This window comes from Phocoena phocoena, chromosome 7 (assembly GCF_963924675.1).
Source record: "Phocoena phocoena chromosome 7, mPhoPho1.1, whole genome shotgun sequence".
Taxonomy (NCBI): Eukaryota; Metazoa; Chordata; class Mammalia; order Artiodactyla; family Phocoenidae; genus Phocoena; species Phocoena phocoena.
In genome coordinates, this window is record NC_089225.1 from 87,255,462 (window position 1) to 87,277,915 (window position 22,454).

Consider the following 22,454-nt stretch of genomic DNA (forward strand, 5'->3'; position numbering starts at 1 on the left):
GTTTGAGGTAACTTTTGGGGTTATACAGAAATGTCATTAAGGGATGACTATTTCGTTTCCTGTTCTTGGAAATACTCGTTTTTTATATTTTTTTGAAAGAAAACATTGAAATAAGTAAAATAAAACTTTGAGGAATTTGTATGCTTGTGTAAAACCAGTTTTCCCCTTTAAAAAGCTATTTTTTCAAAAAAGTCTTAAAATGAAAACTATATAAATCATGTGAAAATCCTCTTTTTTCCTTTTTGCCTGCTCACATTTATGCCTTACCTTCAAATTTTTAATAATTTTGGTATTTTTCTGTATTTGAATAGTAATTTTGAAAATGAGATTGGCTATATGTTCCTAGTTTTAGATAACTGAGACTCTTCCTTATGATCTAGACTTCAGTGTTTTCAAGTCTTAATTTGGAGTGTATGCTGAGCTAGATTTATTTACTCGTTGGTTTGTTTAGGTCTGAATTTTTGAAGTCAGATTTTTAGATATTTGGATGCTGTTTGGAATCAACCTTTGGGCTTCCTGAGGAACTTACTTTTGCTTATTTCTTTTGTTTATTAGACTCATGAAATGGCCACAGATGATAAGACGTCCCCTACATTGGACTCTGCTGATGATTTGCCTCGATCTCCTACTAGTCCTTCTCACCTCACACACTTTAAACCTTTGACTCCTGATCAGGACGAACCTCCTTTTAAATCCGCGTATAGTTCTTTTGTAAATCTCTTTCGATTTAACAAAGGTAAGACTTATTCTTAAAGATCAGAGACCCTACCATCTTGATTCTCTGAAATTCTCTTGTTCAACTTTCATGCTGTGTCTTTGCAAGAAAGTGAAATATTAACAGGGAGGTAGCTTTATAATCATAGGTCACTGGAGTTAACTGCATAAGAAGAGAAAGCTAGAATTTTCACTTTAATCTTATTAATTATTGGCAACTGAAGATCAGAATTGAAAACTAAATGTTACAAGGAGGTCTCTTTTTAAAGAGAAGTTAGCATTCTTTTTTTTTTCCTTTCTTAATATATCTCAGTTTTCTTAAATTCATAGAATGGACTTTTCTCTTTTAGGGGTTAATAGCCAAAAAAATTATTTTCTTTTGCGGTATGCGGACCTCTCACTGTTGTGGCCTCTCCCGTTGCGGAGCACAGGCTCCGGACGCGCAGGCTCAGCAGCCATGGCTCATGGGCCCAGCCACTCCGCGGCATGTGGGATCTTCCCGGACCAGGGCACAAACCCGTGTCCCCTGCATCTGCAGGCAGACTCTCAACCACTGCGCCACCAGGGAAGCCCCCAAAAGATTTTAATTAAAGCAATGAAACTAAAGGACCAGCACATGGGAGGAAGGGTTCATATTTTTCAAAAATTGAAAGCTGTCAGCAGGCTTGTTGTTGACCTGTTAAGGTATACATTTAATGACACCAAGTGAAAAGATATTTTTTAAATGAGCTCTTTTTAAGTAATATATTTTTTACTTGTTAGAAGAATTAAAAAAAAAAAAAACATGGCCTACATCTTTTGCTTTATATTTAGCTGTATTGTTTGAAATGTGTTAGAAAGTAATCCCTCTTGTTGTAACGGATTTGGGGGTTAATAGTTTAATTAACTCAGTAGAAATTTTAATAGTATTAACTGACTTTTATTAACAGACATGTTGAAAGCTCTGTAAAACCTGTTAGTCCATTTTGAAGACAATAATCTTTTTTTTTTAAAGAAACCACAACAATCTTATTTTTTAGAATAGTTTTGGATTTATGGAAAAATTAGGAAAATAATACAGGAAGTTTTCATATACGCCTACACCCAGTTTCCTGTGTTATTAACATCTTACATTGGTAGAGTACGTTTATTACAATTAATGAACTATTATTGATACATTATTAGTAACTGAAGTAAGTATTTTATTCATATTTCTTCAGTTTTTACCTAATGTCCTTTTTCTTTTCCAGGATCCTGTCTAGGATACGTTACATTTAGCCATTAAATGACAGTAGTCTTTTTATTTAGCAATGTTTATTGAGCACCTACTATCCACTGGGTACTATTTTAATAGTACAAGGGATCTATCCCATAAATAAAGCAGAACAACAAAAAAATCACTGCCTTTGTGTAGAGCTTGCATTCTGTTTCCTTAAATATGCTCAAGAAATTTCTAATGAAAAGTAAAACCGGGACTTCCCTGGTGGTCCAGTGGTTAAGACTCTGTGATCCCAGTGCAGGGGGCCCAGGTTCGATTCCTGGTTAGGGAACTAGATCCCACATGTTGCAACTAAGACCTGGCTCAGCCAAATAAATAAATATTAAAAAAAAAAAAAAAAAAGTGAAACAGTGAAGGTCATATATACCAAGGATGTAATTTTGCCACCTTCTTTGAATTTCTCTCTCTTTTTTCTTTAAGAAAACCCTAATGTTTACTTAGGCATGTAATACAAGTACACATTCTTTCCTAAAAAATTCTCATCTATTTCCTTCTCTTTGCTGAACTCTGAGTCTTAGTTTTTCCAATAATTCCAAGCTTTTGTTTGCTGCAGAGAGAGGAGAAGGGGGTCAGGGAGAGCAACCATCTCTGAGTGGAAGTTGGACCAGTCCCCAGCTCCCTTCAAGGACACAATCTGTGAGATCACCTACACCTTATAAAAAACAGCTTAATGAGGAGCTTCAGCGGCGATCTTCAGTGTTAGGTATGACACTGTTCTCATTTCATTCCTCTCTGTGTATTAGACTTTTCCCATAGTCATTGTGTTTTGCAGGTTGTTTATTGACTTAACTTTTTTTCTATTTGGAATAGTCAGGTACTCTTGAGAATTAATGAAACTGTTACCTGGATAACTGTTGATACCTAAACAAGAGTTCTTAAACATTTCATTGAACTTTAGGCAAAGCAGAGCTTTCTTTGACTGTTTTTTGATTAATTACTTGCTTGGGTTTCAGCAGAGGACAGTTTGCGACACCCCCAGGAGAACACAGGTTAGTTTCAACTTTGTGACTGACTGCTGCATCTGTTCTTGGGGTGGCCAGTGTAATGTGATGTGCATGCCTCTGGCTGCAGAAGTCTCTCAGTTCCATTAGCGGGCTGCCACTTACTCTTGGCCTTCTGTCCTTGTCGGAGTGCAAGCTGTCATTGTGGCTGGATAAGCTGAGCTCCTCTTGCCTGTTTGTTCTCCATCCTGGTCTGCTACGTGGTCATGTCCTTCATTTTCATGCTGTACTGGGATCAGCCTGAATCCACAGACTAGATAAAGTGAGTTGTTTTATGTTTTATTTCTGTTAGATTATTAAACTCAGTGCAGTGGTTTGCCCAACTCAAGGTGGCAGGAGAAAGGCAATGAGAGGTGGCATAAGAGAGGGAAAGGGATGTAGCATTGGAAATCAGGTGTCCATGAATGTCAGATCCTGCCTTGTCTGGCCAGTCTTCCCCCTGAGGTCTTCGAGTGAAAAGTAGGCGGGCACAGGTAATGGTTGTTGGCAGAAGGATATTTTATTGCTAGTTGAGACTTGGCTCAGAACCTTCTTCTGGTGGGTCAGAGGAGAAGGAGAAACCAAGCAGAAGAAGAGTTTCACGCTACGGACTGGAGCGGAGCTGGCTGTATCACCTCTGTAGGTTTCCCAGGGCAAAGGGACTCAGCCTGCGTCATATCAGCTGTTTGGAAGGAAGAATCAGAAGGTAGGAAGAGAGAAATGAGCTCTTTACTCCAAATGGATAGAAGGAAGAGACCATCCCCACTTTTAACCTTAAACTCTCCTTAGGTCTTGAACCTGGCCCGTGGCAACACTCCTATTTTTGTTAAGGGAGCTCTTTTGACTAAATCCTATACTGAGTCAAGCATAGGATTTATTTGTTTATAAAATTGAGGAGTTGGACTAGAGTCTAATCATTTAGGGGTTACAAACCGACAGCCTACCAAACCTTGGCTTGATGTTTTGATAAACTTGAATTTAAATATCACTAGGTGGAGCTTGTAATGTCTAGTTTGCTGCAATCCCCACCATTCTTTACTGTCTTTTATCAAGTCCACTTGATTCTTTGATTTTGCCTTAGCTGCTAGAGGCATTTGAGTTTCACAAGCCTGGGACTGTTTTACCCATCTTTTCCTACTAAAAGGCTGTGATTCCACAGTCTACTAGCTCTGTGACCTTGGGAAGTTATTTAATTTTCTAATATTCATTTTACAAGAGAAGCAACTAAGATGATTTGCTTGAGGACAGAGTGCTAGACCAGATTTTCTCTCATGTTTCTTTCATCTTCATCCATGATGAAACCATCATCTGTTGGTTCCAGGAACAGTCTTGCTCCTGCTTTTTCTGTGGATGATGCTGTTTTTACTTTCTCATACTCCTAAGTGGCTGAATGCAAGGGGCTTCACAACTAATTGTTGCCTGTGCTTGGGAGCACAGCCTTACTGTTCTAACAGCTTCATCTGTCTCCTTTTTCAATTCGTAAATCATGGAGCGTTGGTTTATCACAGAGACTCAAGAACAATTTGCTCATTCTAATACACATACATTTTTATTCTAGTAATAACAATGAGGTATCTGCTGAAATTAAGATATTATTTATAGAAATAAAGTTTTCTAACATAGGTGCTGTTTAGATAATTATTTCCGTAATTAATATCTTGGGAAATTCTTCATCAATTTATACCAACTTCACATTTTTTTGTAATCTTTTCTTTCCCACTCAACCAAAACAAAGAACACCTAAATCTAATCTAGCAAACAAGTGAGTTTGGGAAGGATATAGAGAGAGCTATTTTCCATCTTGCTTTACCATAGGTTATTAGGGTAATGAGTTTAAGCTAATAAGGATGTTCATCCTTTTTGTCAAGCCACCTCTACTTCATCCTTAGGTTTAATAACTGCTGGAGCCAGGAATAGGTAGAAACTTCAGTTGTAATCTTGCTCTAAAATAAGGAAATGATACATGACAGCTTTGGTGGACACAAAGCTGGAACATGGGTGTGTTTTATTATAGACAGGACTGGCTTCAGTATTGCTGTTTCAAGAGCAAGTGATCCCATCTAGTTTGGAACTGTAGGAGTAGGGAGGTGGCAGGGAAGGGTTGCATTGGGGTTCTAGCAATTCTTTGGGGAAGAGAAGTCTGCTTGGACATCGGTGAAGGAAAGTTTGTGGATAAATTACCATCCTGGATGTTCTGAAGTCTGTCAGACTCTGTGGGGTTGGCTATTAAATTCCTTTCTGATGATCTACTCCACGAGCCTTTGGGTTTGTGGTCTGCAGACTGAACTGAACTGTTCAACCCTGTCGCTGACCTGTTTGACTGTAGAGACTGGGCTAGGTAACACACAGGGATTGCTTTTCCTTCTGTTAAATTTCTCGCAGGACCGAAGGGCCCAAGAAATCATTAATGAATTTTGGGCCATGTTAAGTGATGCTCCCATCCAGGCCTTAAAATCATCAGTGGTCACAGTGTTTGTCTCAGGTAGCCCTCATTTGCTTGTGAAGCAGTGTTTCACATGGTAATAAGAAACACTTCCAACAGCCTCTTACCCTTATAAAGCCTAGTTTTAGTTTTAACTCTCAGTCTGTGTCACTGGCTGGGAGAATGTAAGTATTGATATATGCTAAAAATAAGAGGAACTTTGCATTGATAATAGAGACTATTAAGGTAGTGTTTTTTGTTTTTTGTTTTGTAAATCTGACTCAGATACCAGAAGGAAGGCAGAACCTGCCTTTGGAGGTCATGACCCTCGTACAGCTGTTCAGCTCCGAAGCCTCAGCACAGTATTAAAACGCCTCAAGGAAATCATGGAGGGGAAGAGCCAGGTACTGTCTAGAGGCTTTAGAAGATTACTTATTAAGCACTTACCTGGGGACCATGTGGGACTCACTAAAAATGGTACCATGCCACTTGAAAGAAAGTTCAGTTAATACTAACTTCACCTGTGGACACCATATTTTTTACTCATAAGTTCCTAATTTTATTTTATCAATTTTTTTCATTTTATGGATTGCACTTTTTGTGTTCTGTTTAAGAAATGTTTTTCTAGCCCGGGGTAGTAGATACTCTCCCATGGTTTCTTTAAGAAGCTTTATTATTTGTGTGAAGTATACGGATAAAGATTCACTTTTTTCCCCATGGATGTCCAGTTGGACCCAGTATCATTTTTAAAATTTTTAAAATTTATTTATTTATTTATTCGCTGCGCCACATGGCATGCGGGTTCTTAGTTCCTGGACCACGGATCGAACCCGTGCCCCCTGCAGCGGAAGCTCAGAGTCTTAACCACTGGACCACCGGGGAAGTCCCAGCACCATTTTTTTTTTAAAGACAACCCTTCACTGACTGCATTACAGATCTTGTCAGAAATCCATTTATAAGTGTGAGGGTGAGTCCATATGTGTCCAGGGCTCTCCTTTTTCTTCCACAGCTCCGTTTTTTCCTCCCACTAATACTCTGTCTAAAATTACTGTAGCTTTGGAATAAATCTTAATGGCTGACATTATACATCCTTCAGTTTATTCTGCTTCAAGATTGTCTTGGTCATTTTGACCTTTTGTGTTCCCATATAAATTTTAGAAATAGCTTGTTAATTTCTGCAAAAGAAATTTTCTAGGATTTTGATTAGCATTGCATTTGCCATTGCATTTTAATAATCAGTAGTTTCAAGAAGCCTTCACACATTTTTATTGTTACAGGATAGTGACCTGAAGCAATATTGGATGCCAGATAGCCAGTGTAAAGAGTGCTATGACTGTAATGAGAAATTTACCACTTTTAGACGCAGACACCACTGCCGACTGTGTGGGCAGATTTTCTGCAGTCGTTGCTGCAATCAAGAAATCCCTGGAAAATTTATGGGTTATACAGGTAAATGAGCTGTATTGACAAGTTTACAATTTTTAAAGATCATAACAATAAGATAGTTATAATACAGGACCCATGTTAAGTCATTTTTTAATTTTGGACATCATGTGTGAATTATGGGGTGCACAAATATGAGGGAGACATGGCTTTGCTTTTAAGGACCTTATAGTCAAATAATAAAGTAGATGGGGATATTCATAAATAACATGAGTAAAAGACAGTGTATCATAGATGCTACCAAAAAACCATGGGACCGTTAATGTTTTTTTGTTGTTTTTTTTTTCTTTAAAAAAAAATAAATTTATTTATTTATTTTTGGCTATGTTGGGTCTTCGTTGCTGTGCGCAGGCTTTCTCTAGTTGCAGTGAGTGGGGGCTACTGTTTGTTGCGGTGTGCAGGCTTCTCATTGTCGTGGCTTCTCTTGTTGCGGAGCACGGGCTCTCGGCGCGCAGGCTTCAGTAGTTGTGGCACGTGGGCTCAGTAGTTGTGGCTCGTGGGCTCTAGAGCGCAAGCTCAGTAGTTGTGGCGCACGGGCTTAGTTGCTCCATAGCATGTGGGATCTTCCTGGGCCAGGGCTCGAACCCGTGTCCTCTGCATTGACAGGCGGATTCTTAACCACTGCGCCACCAGGTAAGCCCCGTTAATGTTTATTAGACAAGTTGGTTGGAGTGATCACTAATTTATATTATTATGAGAGTTTTTTTTTGTTTTGTTTTGTTTTGTTTTGTTTTTGCGGTACACGGGCCTCTCCCTGCTGTGGCCTCTCCCGTTGCGGAGCACAGGCTCCGGACGCTCAGGCTCAGCGGCCATGGCTCACGGGCCCAGCCGCTCCGCGGCATGTGGGATCTTCCCAGACCGGGGCACGAACCCATGTCCCTTGCATCGGCAGGTGGACTCTCAACCACTGTGCCACCAGGGAAGCCCTATGAGAGTTTTTATTTTACAAAATACAGATATCCCTTGAGTTATATGACAGTGTGCTTTAGCAAATTGCATTTACTCATATTCTTCCTTAAATTTTAGTAATACAGAGATTTAAAATTATTTGTTGAAGCAGAAAAAAACTAAATGGTGTGTGTAGTGATTAGGAGGTGGAAGTGGAAGGTGGGCAGAAGTTACCAAAAAGAGAACACTTCTTTTTTGTTAAAGTATATATATATATGTGTGTGTGTGTGTGTGTGTGTGCGCGTGTGTGTGCGTGTATGTGTGTGTGTGTGTATAATTAAAAAAAAAATTTATTTATTTATGTCGGCTGCACCAGGTCTTTAGCTGCAGCATGTGGGAATCTTTTAGTTGCGGCATGTGGGATCTTTAGCTGTGGCATGTGAACTCTGAGTTGCAGCACGTGGAATCTAGTTCCCTGACCAGGGATTGAATCCAGGCCCCCTGCATTGGGAGCGCAGTCTTAGCCACTGAACTACCAGGGAACACTGTTAGTATCTTTCTCATGTTATTTTTATTATCATGTAGATCTTCCTTTTGGCCTTACTCACTTTAAAAAAAAAGATTTTTTTTTTTAACCTAAACTGCTTCAGAGTTCAGACCCCAGTTATCTTTCATCCAGATTATGGCTGCAGCTTTTAAAAGATTTTTTTACCTTTAGTTTTTCCCTATCTCGAATTCATTTTTCATACTCTAGTCAGTATCCTTTTAAATGCTAATTTGATCATGTCAAATTCCCTTGCATAAAACCCTTTCAGAGTTCTCATTACCTATAGGGTAAAATCCTATCTTGTTAATATGGTTGGTGTATGGATTCCCTAGGGCTTTCTTAACAAAATACCACAAACTGAATGGGTTAGGACAAACAAATTTGTTGTCTCACAGTTCTGGAGGCCAGAACTACCATAATACCCCTCATTCCACTGGTCAGGAACAAATGTAGGGATTTGTCATTTGCTGAGTATGTTTATTCCAGTTATATATTCTAGAACTGAGGGATAACCACAAATGGGTTCGGGGACTCACTGAACCCACTGTAAGATGGACCTAAGCTGGAACTCTGTTGATCACCTGACCTCTGTAAGCCCCTGCTCTGACTTGAAACCATAGTAACATTTTGTGCTTCTTGGAATTAGTGTTAATTCAGTGCCAAAGTCCAGTCATCTCCTAAAAGTTTGACTATTACCTTTTTCTCAATGCACTGTCACTCTGGTGAAAGGCTCTAGGTCCTTTGGGGAAGCCTTTTAGGAAGATAAACAATATACATTTTTTGGCAGTGTAGTGGGGCCCTTCCTCGAGGTGACCCAGCCTCCCTTCATTCAAGGAATTCTGGGTCTGTAAATGGCTTAAGTCTGAGAATTGGTTGAGGGGTCATGACTCTTTTTGATTCAAGTTTGAGTTTTGTTCACTTGATCTAGAACTCTTTTTCTTATACAAATCCAGTAAGAGTTTAGAAGACTGCCCATTTACTTTTAGGAACACCATGATCAGATGTGTCATAGATCTCTGTATATGTTACACTATTCTGCTTACAGCTTTGACACTGATGTCTGTTCTGGTAACATGCCTACCTTGTCTTTGTCGATTAAATGCCACCACTCTGCCCCTGCCAACCTGGGATCCAGTGGTCCCCAGTGCATTTAGATTTCCCAGTTTATCACCAGCAGTTCCCACTATAATGGGTGACTGCAAAGATCTACAGGGATGCTGGGACTCCCCTCACAAATTTTTTTTCTCATAGTCATGGTGAAAGGTATGTCCCCTGGATCCTCCTGGGGCAAGCGAGCAGATCTTACGTGGTAAATCTGCTCTTAACAGTCTCCCTAAGCTTTTGGATCCCTTCCTTTATAGCATTCCAGGGTAATTCTGGCATTTCAACTTCATTTAGTATAGGACACTTTTGGTCCATGTTTTAGCCAACCAACCAATTAACCAGACTGTTAGAGCCCCTTTGAACACCTTGAGCTATAACATTAAATCCAGAATCTCTGCTTAGTGGGTCCATATCAATAGATCCAGTTTGATCTGACTTTATGTTCTTTCCAGTATTATTCTATACCCTTGGTAGCCATTCCCACACATATTCCCTGGATTTCTGTTTGTCTAAATTGGAAAAATCATGTAGTTCTTTTGGAGTGTAGTGTACTTCCTCATGGGTCACACTTTGTAACTCTCCTTTCAGGGGACCTGAGTCTTATTATAGGCCTAGAAGCAAAGAGGGTAGTGGGAGTGGGTCCTGAGGAGAATAAGCAGGGTCTTGCAAGGCAGCTAACTCATGGGAGGCCGTTGTGAATTTCTCAGGCAAAGCAGGGTTAATCTCAGACAGGGTGGAAAGGCTACTTCTACTCGCAAAGAAGACTAAGTAGAAGTTGGCAGTTAAGAGTTCCCAGCTTCCCCAAATATCCCCTTCCAGTTTTCAGGATTTCATTCCTTTCTAATCAATGCCCTAACTTTAATAGACACACCGTAAGGTTAAGTGATTCAGTGTGTGTTGTGGTTCAGTCACTTGCATGATGAGACTCTTGGTTTGATTTTCAGCAATCTCAGTTCTGCAGCTGTATATGGTTCTTTCAGGGAAGACATAGACACTTTGAGGTACATTGTACAGTTCTTGAGCTGGGAATCTGAATTCCTGATGTCATTCTTTTCCCTTTTTGTCCAGTGCAATTAGGAGCAGCTAATCTCATTAGTTTGACAAAAATGTTCTAAGATGTGCAGTACATGGTAAGTCAGGTCTTTGCCTCTTAAAAGTGTTTGATTAGGAGTATCCATAGATGATACTTACGTGACTCTGTTGCCCCATCACACCGTGGACTATCAGCATTCTCTTTACTTCTGGGAATAGACTCCTTATTGCCTTTAAATCTAATTAGAGAACCAATTCCAGAAACCCAAAAACCAATTCAGAAAATTCAACCTTAAGATTTTGTTGCTTTAGAACTTCTCTTGGTACCAAAATTTGTATTAGGGTTCTCCAGAGAAACAGAACTAATAGGGCATTTACGTCCCTCCCTGCCACCCCCCCAGCACACACACATTTATATAGAAAGAAAGATTTATTTTAAGGAACTGGCTCAAGTGATTAAGGGAGCTGGCAAGTCTGAAATTCTTAGGATAGGCCAGCGGGCTGGAAACTCAGGCAGAATTTCTGTCTTAAAGACTCGAGACAGGGCTTCCCTGGTGGCGCAGTGGTTAAGAATCCTCTTGCCAATTCAGGGGACACGGGTTCGATCCCTGGTCCAGGAAGGTCCCACATGCCATGGAGCAACTAAGCCCGGGCGCCACAACTACTGAGCCTGCGCTCTAGAGCCTGCGAGCCACAGCTACTGAAGCCCATGTGCCTAGAGCCCGTGCTCCGCAACAAGAGAAGCCACCGCAACGAGAAGCCCGTGCACCGCAACAAAGAGTAGCCCCTGCTCACCACAACTAGAGAAAGCCCGTGCACAGCAACGAAGACCCAACGCAGCCAAAAATAAATAAATAAATAAGACGAGACAGAATTTTTTCCTTTTTTTAAGAATCCTCAGTCTTTGATCATAAAGGCCTTCAAATGATTGGATGAGATCCATCCACATTATGGAGGGTAATCTGGTTAAAGTCAACAGATGGTAAATATTAATGTCTTAAAAAAAAAAACCTTCACAGTAACAACTAGACCATTGTTGGACCAAATAATCAGTCTTGCCAAGTTGACACATAAAATTAACCGTTGCAGATGGGACAGTGAATTCTGGGCACAATTGTATATCCAGGCTGCGAATAAATACCTAGAATACCTAGGCACATAGAAGCAGATCAATGAATGTTAAGTTATAGTGGTGTAACAGTGCTATCTCTGTATCTGCTGTGCAACTTTCTGATTATATGTGTCTCTCGTCCCCAGTGGACTGAGTTCTTTGATGGCAGGGCTGTGTCTCATCGACCTTTTTACCACATCCTTTAATTTAGGCATGCGCTCAGTAGGCCCTTGCTGGTGAGGATTCTTCAGGAAATGAGAACTTTTCTGGTCTGGGTTGGCTCCCTTTATTGATCTGATCATTTTCATTCTAACAGCTGAACGACGAAGGGAGATTTCCTTTACAGTGTAAGAACCAAGCCTATGTTAAGAACCTTTCTGCAGGAAGTAATTTTATCTCCTTACTACAGTTCTACTTTGGTTAGCCGGTGGTAGTATGTCCTAGCACTCTCATTTATCCTGGACTGGAATTCAATTTTTTTGGGGGGGCTCTTGATTAGAGATATCGTTCTTTAGATTCATCTGTTGAATCATGGTGTTAAAAATGAGTAACACAACAAGTGATATTTAACTTTGCTTAAAATACATGCATAATTTAATAAAGCTGAGTACTATGTAATAGTTTTCTTAAAATGAAAAATAAAAGACCCTTTATTGTACTTGGTAGTAATTATGGTAAAAACACAGTACAGTTGACTTTCAGAAGTCTTTCGTTCATGTCACTTCAGTTCTCTAATGTTAATGGTAAAAAGAATTACAGTAGAATTGTTACGTAATGTGTTATTAGTAAAGTTTAATTATCTTACCTCCTTTTTTAGTACACTAAATTGTTATAGAATCACACAAAAAATTGTAACAGAAAAAGGGTAGAAATGAAAACTTACATTTGGGCAGGACTGCATCCTGAAAAAAGATGCATTTAAAATTATTAAATAGCCTTATTGTTTGTCTTCCCAAGAATATTTCATTTCCACCCTTACTTTCACTATAAGAATTTCCTTTATACTTCCCCCCCTATATTTCATATTGCTTGTAAGCCAATTTTGTTAGTTTGTTTTAAAACTGTGCCCCCTTGTGGAGACCACTCTTCATGGCTTCATATAGATAGCTAAATAACATTTTCCTCCTTACTTGTTATTCAGGGAAAAAGTGTTACTTCTATTTGTATTGGTTTATATACTCAATTAAAAAAATTTTTTTTCTTGAACATTCTGTCTCTGATAGATCCCTTACTTCATTTTTAGAACCTTGAGGAATATTCTTTTAGCAGAGTTTTCTAGTACCTTGAGTCATATTTTCTTGTTATAAATATTTGAGGTAATTTGGATACCTTGATGGATTTTGCATAATGATGGTTTTTAAAATATATAACAGAGCTAACGAAGTTAGTTTACTTTTAAAAGATGTCTTTTTTGGTAGTCTTTACTTGAGGATGGTTCCTGTTATTAGATTAACTAGTAACCCAAGGGTTTAATGTGTTCTGGTAAGTAATATGTTAGTTATCTTTTACTTAATTTTCTTTTTTTTTTTCCTCCTAGGGGACCTCCGAGCCTGTACATACTGTAGAAAAATAGCCTTAAGTTATGCTCATTCCACAGACAGTAATTCCATTGGTGAAGACTTGAATGCTCTTTCAGATTCCGCTTCCTCTGTGTCTGTACTTGATCCGAGTGAACCCCGAACACCTGTAGGGAGTAGAAAAGCCAGCCGCAACATATTTTTAGAGGATGATTTTGCCTGGCAAAGGTACTGTCACTTAACATGTAATTTTATTTATATTTGATAAATACTGATAGTCTTGTGACCTAAGGGTGCTTTAAGTTAACATTTAACTTCTTTGAATTGTTTCCTGAAAATACACCATTTTCTCCTTTTTTCTCAGCTTGCCTTAGGAAGGATCACAGAAGATGTTTGTGGATAGTGATAATGTTGACTAATTAGAATGTTAGCTCCACAAGAGGAGAGACTTTTTCTTGTTTGCTCTTCTACACCTGGCACCAAGAACAGTGTGTGGCGTATATATGATCCTGATAATATTTGTTGAATAAACAACAGAAGTTATTTCCATTAATAACTTCTAACGTAGCCTTCTTTGAGAAGGAGGATGCTCATAAGATTTGTGTTCATAATATTTGCAAATGAAATTAGATTTTTTTCCTTCCTGAGGAATGTTTCATCTTTTCTTGTATGTCTAAATATGCTACACTGTCTGGTTGTGGAGGATGTTACTCTTTCTTTACCTGGAACTGTTTGAATTAGAATCCTAGATTCATCAGTTTCTGGTTGTTTTTCGTTAGCTAAATAATTTTCTCATGCATCGTACCAAATATGGCCACGTCAAAGTGCTTGAAGTTTCAAGTAGCATCTTTCTGTTATTTTCTCAGTTACCTCTTAATGGAGTGAGGAATTAATAGGTAACCAATGAATTTAGACAAAAGTAAAAAATGAATGAATTATACCTACATTCAACATGTATGAATCTCGGGGATATAATGTGGAGGAGAAAAGAAAGTCACATATGATATAGCCAGTGATTATTTATAGAAAGTTCAAAAATATACAAATGAATACACTATCTAGGGATACAAACATGGTAAACTTAAAGAAAAGGAGGAGAATGATAAATATAAAATTTACAACAGTAGTTTCACTGAGGGCAGGGAAGGGAATGGGATTGGGTCAGGGGAACAAGCACTTCAAAGTTGATGGTAATGTTCTTTTTCTTAAATTGCTCCATGGGTGCATTGGTGTTTGTGGCATCCTGATTCTTTATACCTTACATATATTTTATAAGTTTTAAAGATTGACTCTGCATTTAATGAACAAGAAAGAAAGGAGAGGGATTCTTCACTTCTTACTTCAGTAAGCAATGCCATGTGGATGCCTGGCCCTGTTGTGTGAGCCCAGAATTGGCAAGTGTGATTCAATAAAACAAACCAGGTTTGAAAGCTTCCTGGGAGATACCAGATAGATGTCAAAGGCAGAATAACTTTAGGTTCTGTGCTAATAGTTTAATGTTCATTCTCTTTTAGCCATCATATCTCTGTGGTAGGCACTACTTTCTCCTTTTGACAGATGTGGGTGCTGAAGTTCAGAGAGATTAAGTAACGTGCCCAAGGTCACACAACTAGTAAGAGGTAGAGCCTGCACTTGGACCTAGGTTTCTGTGACTCTGCAGTGCTATTCCACCTAGTTATGGGGACTGAGAATAAAATATTTGAACTCAGGATTCCGGCCCCCCTCAAAGCACTTCAGTTTTGTATATGTGATGTGAGAAGGAGTTCTACAAGTCAGTCATCCAGCCAATTTTATTATTTTATTGACACCCATTATACTTAATATAACTCTTTATTGCTCTTTTGGTATTTGATATCCTTAAGACAAAACCCATCCTATTTCCACTTCAACTAAAAGAAGAGAACAAAAATGACCCATAAGCTCATTATTGCAGAAAAACAACCTGCTTTTAAATGTTAAAGCATTTTATTGAAATTGGATTTGCCTGTAACTCTCTTAAATCATCTCAGTATTTTCTTATTTTCTTTATAGTTTGATTCATCCAGACTCCTCAAATAATGCTCTTTCAACAAGACTTGTATCTGTTCAAGAGGACGCTGGGAAATCTCCTGCTCGAAATAGGTAAACTGCCAAATGAAAACACTGTTCTGTGTCTGGTTTTTCTTTTTTATAGTAATGAGAAGAACAGACATAAAATGGAGGGGATTGATTGTTATACACTTTCTTAGCTCTAAAAGCTGAACTAAACTATCGTTTCCTTTTTGCTAGTTAGCTGTCACTTGCATTCTCTCAGTGGCCGTTTTCTACTATTCTCTATTGGCTTCAGATCTTGGAAACTTCATTCCTTCTTTCTTCACGCTTAACAGGTGACCTCTCTTTCAGTTACACAGCAAAGAGGGGAGATAACAGACGAGGATGTCCTCAACTCTTAACATCACTTACCAACTTGTTTATAGTTGCAGCTCATCCTTTCTCTTTACTTCTGGTTCTCCACTTGTGTTCTGGTTCTCATCCCTTACTAGTTTTTATTAGTTACCCTATTAGTGTTCCTTATCTTTCACTTCTCTCTGCTGACTCCTTACTGTCTGCATGTAAACAAACTCATGTCTTACCTATTAAAAACAAACAAACAAAACCCCTCCTTTGTGTTTTACCTCTAGTTATCTGTAGTCTCAATTTATTTTCTTAGGCAAATTCCTTGAAATAATAGCCCATAACTGTTCTATACCTGCACACTTCCTTCTCCTTTTCAACTTACTAGAGTGTTACTAACATCCACACCTCCCCACCAAAAATAGTCATTACAAAATCAATTGGTAAGTGGTTATAAACCTGAAGAACTAGATATCTGACTCACCATGGTTTAACATACTTTCAATTTATTCTTCAACAAGTAATTAATAAGTACCTACGAACTAGGTACTTGTATAACAGTGAATCAAATAAACAAAAATTTAAAGCATATGAAAACATAAGGAATAGGGGAGGAGGTTGGAATTTTTGTGTTTTTTTTTTTTGATGTGGACCATTTTTAAAGTCTTTGAATTTGTTACAATATTGCTTCTGTTTTATGTTTTGGATTTTTGGTGGTGAGGTGTGTGGGATCTTAGCTCCTCGACCAGGGGTTGAACCCCGCCCACCGCCACCTGGCATTAGAAGGCGACGTCTTAACCATTGGACCACCAGGGAAGTCCCAAGGTTGGAATTTTGAATAGTGTGGTCAGTGAAGACCTCAGAGGTGGTGATGTTTAAGCAAAGACTTGAGGAAGTGAGGGAGTAAGCCATGTGGAAATTTTGTAGAAGAGTTTACCAAGCAAACAGGGAATCGCTAATTCCTGAGAGGGAACATGCCTGGCAGGGAATAACAAAGAGTCCTGTATGCCAGGAGTAGAACCTTCTTACAATTCATTGTAAGGACTTTGTCGTTTAATGAGTGAGATGGGAAGCCGTTGGCGAGTTTCATTTTTTATTTATTTTGAAAATACTTTATACTTGCAAAAAAGTCGCAAGTAATAGAGTTAAATAAGTTTTCATATATTCTTCATTAAGGTTCACTAATTTACATTTTGCCCATTTGCTTTGTTACTTTTTTTTTCTAGACTATTTGAGAGTAAGTTGCAGACATCATCCTTTACTTCAAAAAAAATTTATAAACTTCACTTTGTAGAGCAGTTTTAGGTTCACAGCAGGATTGACGGGAAAGTACAGAGAGTTCCCATATCCCCCTGCTCCCCACAGCCTCCCTCACTATAACCATCTCACACTAGAGAGGCATGTTGTTAAAGCTGACGAACCTGCAATGACACAGCATTATCACCCAAGTCTGTAGCTTACATTAGGGTTCACTCTTGGTGTTGTACGTTTTGTGGGTTTAAACAAATATATAACGACATATATTCACCATTATAGTAAAGTACAGAATAGTTTCCGTGTTTTAAAAATCTTCTGTGCTCTGCTTATTGATCCCTCCCTCCCTGCCTCAACCCGTGGCAACCACTGATCTTTTTACTGTCTTCATAGTTTTGCCTTTTCCAGAATGTTATATAGTTGGAGTCATACAGTATATAATCTTTTCAGGTTGATTCCTTTCACTTAGTAATATGCATTTTAGTTTCCTTCTTGTGTTTTTATGGCTCGATAACTCATTTCTTTTTAGCACTGAAGAATATTCCATTGTCTGGAAGTACCACGGTTATATTTATCCACTCACCTATTGAAGGACATCTTGGTTGCTCCCAAGTTTTGGCAACTATGAATAAGGCTTCATAAACATCCTTGTGTGGGTTTTCGTATGGATATGTTTTTTCTTCATTTGGGTAAATACCAAGGATTGTGATCACTGGATCCTGTGGTTAAGAATATGTTTAGTTTTGTGAGAAACTGCCAAACTCTCTTCTAAAATGGCTGTACTATTTTGCATTCCCACCAGCAATGAATGGGAGTTCTGTTGTTACATATCCTTGGCAGTATTTGGTGTCATCTGTATTCTGGATTTTGGCCATTCTAATAGGTGTATAATGCTGTCTCATAATTTGCGTTTACCTAACGATGTGATGTTGAACATCTTTTCATATGCTTCCATCCTTTCCATCTGTATACCTTCTTTGGTGACGTGTCTGTCTAGGCTTTGGCCCATTTTTTAACTGAGTTTCCTTATTGTTGAGTTTTAAGAGTTCTTTGTATAGTTTGGATAACCGTCCTTCGTCAAATGGGTCTTTCGCAGATATTTTCTCCCAGTCTCTGGCTTGTCTGCTAACTCTCTTGCTGTTGTCTTTTGCAGAGCATAAGTTTTTAATTTTAATGAAGTACAGCTTATCAATTTTTCATGGATTATGCTTTCGTGTTGTATCCAAAAAGTCATCTCCATACCCTAGGTCATCTAGATTTTCTCCTATGTAATTTTCTGGAGTTAGTTTTACGTTTTAAATTTAGGTCTGTAATTCATTTGGAGTTAATTTTTTAGAAAGGTAGAAGGTATGTGTCTAGGTTAATTTTTTTGCATGTGTATGTCCAGTTGTTCCAGCACCATTTGTTGAAAAGACTGTCTTTGCTCCATTGTATTGCCTTTTCTCCTTCATCAAAGATTAGTGACTATATTTATGTGGATCTGTTTCTGGGCTCTCTGTTTTGTTCCATTGATCTATTTGTTCTTTTACCAGTACCACATAGTCTTAGTTACTGTAGCTTTATGGTAAGTCATAAAGTTGGATTGTGTCAGTCCTCCGACTTTGTTCTTCTCCTTCAGTATTATGCTGGCTATTCTGGGTCTTTTGCCTCAACATATAAACCTTAGAATCAGTTTGTCAGTATCCACAGAATAACTTGCTGGGATTTTGATTGAGATTGTATTGACTCTGTAGATCAGGTTGAGAAGAACTGACACCTTCACAATATTGAGTCTTCCTATCCATGAACAATGACTATTTCTCCATTAATTTAGTTCTTTGATATCTTTCATCAGAGTTTTGTGGTTTTCCTCATTCAGATCTTGTATATATTTTGTGAGATTTATACCTAAGTGTTTCATTTTTTTGGGTGCTGATGTAAATGGTAATGTGTTTTAATTTATTTATTTATTTTTTTTTGTGGTACGCGGGCCTCTCACTGCTGCGGCCTCTCCCGCCGCGGAGCACAGGCTCCGGACGTGCAGGCCCAGCAGCCATGGCTCACAGGCCCAGCCGCTCTGCGGCATGTGGGATCCTCCCAGACCGGGGCACAAACCCAAGTCCCCTGCATCGGCAGGCGGACTCTCAACCACTGCACCACGAGGGAAGCCCTGTGTTTTAATTTTTAACTTCACTTATTCATTGCTGTTATATAGGAAAGTGACTGACTTTTGTATATTAACTTTGCATCATGCAACCTTGCTATAGTTCTGGGAGTTTTTTTGGTTGATTCTTTCAGATTTTTACATAGATGACCATGCCATCTGTGAAGAAAGACAGTTTTAATTCTTCCTTCCCATTCTGTATTCCTTTTATTTCCTTTTCTTATTACAGTAGCTAGTGCTTCCAGTATGATTTTGAAAATAAGTGTTAAGAGAGGACATCCTTGCCTTGTTCCTGCCTGAGCATTTGACAGAGTTGCCATTTATTGATATGGGGAAGAGGGGAGGAACATTTAGACATGTTGAATTTGAGATACCTTCTAGACATCCAACTGAGATATCAAATAGTTGGAGGTATACATCTAGAGTTCAGGAGAGGGGTACAAGTCGGAGATATAAACTTGGGTGTTGTTATCATGCGGATGGTATTTAAAACTATGAACCTGTGTGGAGATCATCAAAAGAGTGAGTGTGGAAAGTGAGGAAGTATGGACCAGGGACTGAGACTGGGGAAATGAAGAGGAACCAGAAAAGGAGACTGAGAAGGAGAGACTAGTGATAAGGTGAAAGGGAGTCAGGAGAGTGTGTTGTCTTAGTAGCCAAGTGAAGAAAGTATTGTATTTCAGGGAAGAGGGAGTTATCCTGCTGATATGTCAAATGAGATGAGGAGTAAAAACTGATTATGGGATTTAACAATAACAGTGGTATAGACCATTTCAGTGGGTTGTTCGAGGATCTGGCGAAAGTGGAAGAAGAATTGGAGACGAGTTTTGTTATACTGAAGCAGGGGAATGCACTAGAAGAATGTGAAGTCAAGACAGTTTTTTAAAAGATGGGACAATTTCCAAGATTCCTGTTCGCACATATACAAATGTAGAGATAGCTGTGCTAGTTTGCAGTATATCTGTGTGTTTTGAATTAGTGCTAATATTGATGTATGTCTTTAGGAAAGATGTAATTTAGTCAGTGAGTACTGTCTCTAAATAAAATTTTAGCTAGCATTCTTACCACTAGGCTACTTATTTGAATATTTGACAAAAAAATTGACTAATTTTCTTTTACTTTCATTGCCACTATATCAGAATATGTGTAGGGATGATGGACTTTTAGAGAAGAAGAATGCATGGATAAAGCACATATTGGACAAGAGACTTTAATTGGTTGAATAAGACATAGTGGCAACTTTTCACTAAGAGAACATGCCAAGTCATGAAGAAGAAAAAAAAAAAAGAGGAAAAAAACCCCATGAAGAACTGGTTATTTAAAAAGTCTTGTTTATAGACTATATTTATTTGATATCAGGGTTTCTTATTAAGAATGATTTTTTTTGCCTAAACCTGTTACAGACCTGTGAATAATTTCTTAAATTATTTTATGAGTATCTTTATGCTAGGAGAACATAGGTTTTCAATTGAGACCTGGTTTGAGTGGCAGTCCTGTTATTTATTAGCTGAGTTAGACAAATTCCTTAATCTCTGACCCTTGATTTCTTTATCTGTAGAATGGATCTAGTTGTACATATTCAGTAGGATTCTGTGAGACCAAATGAGGGAAAATACATCCTGGGAGGGACTTGAACACATTGTAGATGCTTCTGCCTTTTATCCTTTATATAGAAGCTAAAATTGAGTTTCATTTTTTCTGTGTAGAAGCTAACTAAATTTCTAGTTAAAATTTATTTATAAGTAAAAGCTTGCTTGCTGCTATTGAATTTCATTTGCAAGTCACTTATCTGGTAACTTATTGATATTACACTTACCTAATGATTGACTGTGAACTTTAGAAATACAATTTTTTCCTGTGTTAAAAATAAGGATATTTTATAAGTACTTATATACCAAGAGAGGAAATAAATTTTCACTACTTTTTCTATTGATCAAATTCAAAATATAATAATAATTGAGGACAATATTTTAAACATAGGTCTACTAATGAGAAGAAAGGAATTCTTTTTTGGGGGGTGATTTTGCTGAGTTGGGGTTGAAAATTAGGGGGTTTCTTGTCATCAGAATATTATAGATGTTCAACTAAAAAAAAACGCGTTAGTTCAGTGGTTACGCAAAGTTTTTGGATTGTGGACCATAATTTCCCATGCCTGATCCGCAAGAATTTTTCTGCATTTAGACTGTGATGCTTTGTATTCGTCAATTAAAAAAAAGAAAACACCCTAATTTTCAGCATTTTAAGAAGAGTTTGTATTTATTTCATTTGAGATATTACTGCTGTATGAACTAAATCTATAATTTTTTTCCTGTAGTTTTTTCATAATGACTTTTTTTTTAAACCTCTTTATTGGGATATTATTGCTTTAGAATGATGTGTTAGTTTCTGCTTTATAACAAAGTGAATCAGCTGTACATATACATATATCCCTATATCTCCTCCCTCTTGCATCTCCCTCCCACCCTCCTTATCCCACCCCTCTAGGTGGTCACAAAGCACTGAGCTGATCTCCCTGTGCTATGCAGCTGCTTCCCACTAGCTATCTATTTTACATTTGGTAGTGTATATATGTCCATGCCACTCTCTCACTTCGTCCCAGCTTACCCTTCCCCCTCCCCACATCCTCAGGTCCATCCTCTACGTCTGCGTCTTTATTCCTGTCCTGCCCCTAGGTTCTTCAGAACCATTTTTTTTTTTTTTTTTAGATTCCATATATATGTGTTAGCATATGGTATTTGTTTTTCTCTTTCTGACTTACTTCACTCCATATGACAGACTCTGGGTCCATCCACCTCACTACAAATAACTCAATTTCATTTCTTTTTGTGGCTGAGTAATATTCCATTGTATATATATGCCACATCTTCTTTATCCATTCATCTGTTGATGGACACTTAGGTCCATAATGACTTTCTTTTAAACTTAATTTGAAATAATTACAGACTAACATAGAAGTTGGAAATAATAGTGCAGAGAATTTCTGGATACTCTTGTCCCAGCTTCCCCAATGATAGTATCATACATAACCATCATAACTACTTTTAAAAGTGCCCTTAACATTGGCAAGTAACCATTTATTTAAAAATGAACTTTCATTGTAATCCTGTTTATTGATGAAGAACTTAAAACTGTGTTTTCACTTTCTGTTTTTATTTCCAGATCAGCCAGCATTACTAACCTGTCACTGGATCGATCTGGGTCTCCCATGGTACCATCATATGAGACATCTGTCAGTCCCCAGGCTAACCGAACATATGTTAGGACAGAGACCACTGAGGATGAACGCAAAATTCTTCTGGTACTGGTCTAGTGTCTTTGACCCATTGCAACTTTTGAGCATAAAGAATGTTTATCTCACTAATTATTTTTTTAAGACAAATACAAATGAAATAGCCAGTTATATAAATTAAATAGAGGAAGTAATTTGCTTAAGTTTTTCTTAGGATGACCTGAAATTGGTCAAGCATTCCATGCTCATATGCTACATTAATATTTTCTTGACTGCTTTCATCTGGCAAAATCAGAATTCAGATGCTTACATAATACTAGAGCTTAACTTTGAGTTAGGTCCCAGATCGCTGTTTAAACTTTGGAACATGTTTCTTATATACATGGAATACTTTTCAGACATTTAATATTATATGTTTAAGTAGGTAGTAATCAGTTGT

General features: G+C 38.1%; 1 protein-coding gene across 2 annotated transcripts in view; it reads left to right on the plus strand.

Moving 5' to 3' along the window:
- Nucleotides 1-564: 564 nt before the first annotated feature.
- Nucleotides 565-22,454, plus strand: part of PIKFYVE (phosphoinositide kinase, FYVE-type zinc finger containing) — a 70,828-nt gene continuing 48,938 nt past the window's right edge. The window contains exons 1-7 of one of the 2 annotated variants that reach the window (XM_065880218.1): nucleotides 565-736; nucleotides 2,526-2,675; nucleotides 5,660-5,778; nucleotides 6,652-6,823; nucleotides 13,037-13,244; nucleotides 15,048-15,137; nucleotides 21,946-22,084. In XM_065880218.1, coding sequence (XP_065736290.1) covers nucleotides 565-736; nucleotides 2,526-2,675; nucleotides 5,660-5,778; nucleotides 6,652-6,823; nucleotides 13,037-13,244; nucleotides 15,048-15,137; nucleotides 21,946-22,084 — 1,050 coding nt within the window. The remainder of the gene's footprint in view (nucleotides 737-2,525; nucleotides 2,676-5,659; nucleotides 5,779-6,651; nucleotides 6,824-13,036; nucleotides 13,245-15,047; nucleotides 15,138-21,945; nucleotides 22,085-22,454) is intronic. The other variant, XM_065880219.1, reaches the window with a different exon arrangement.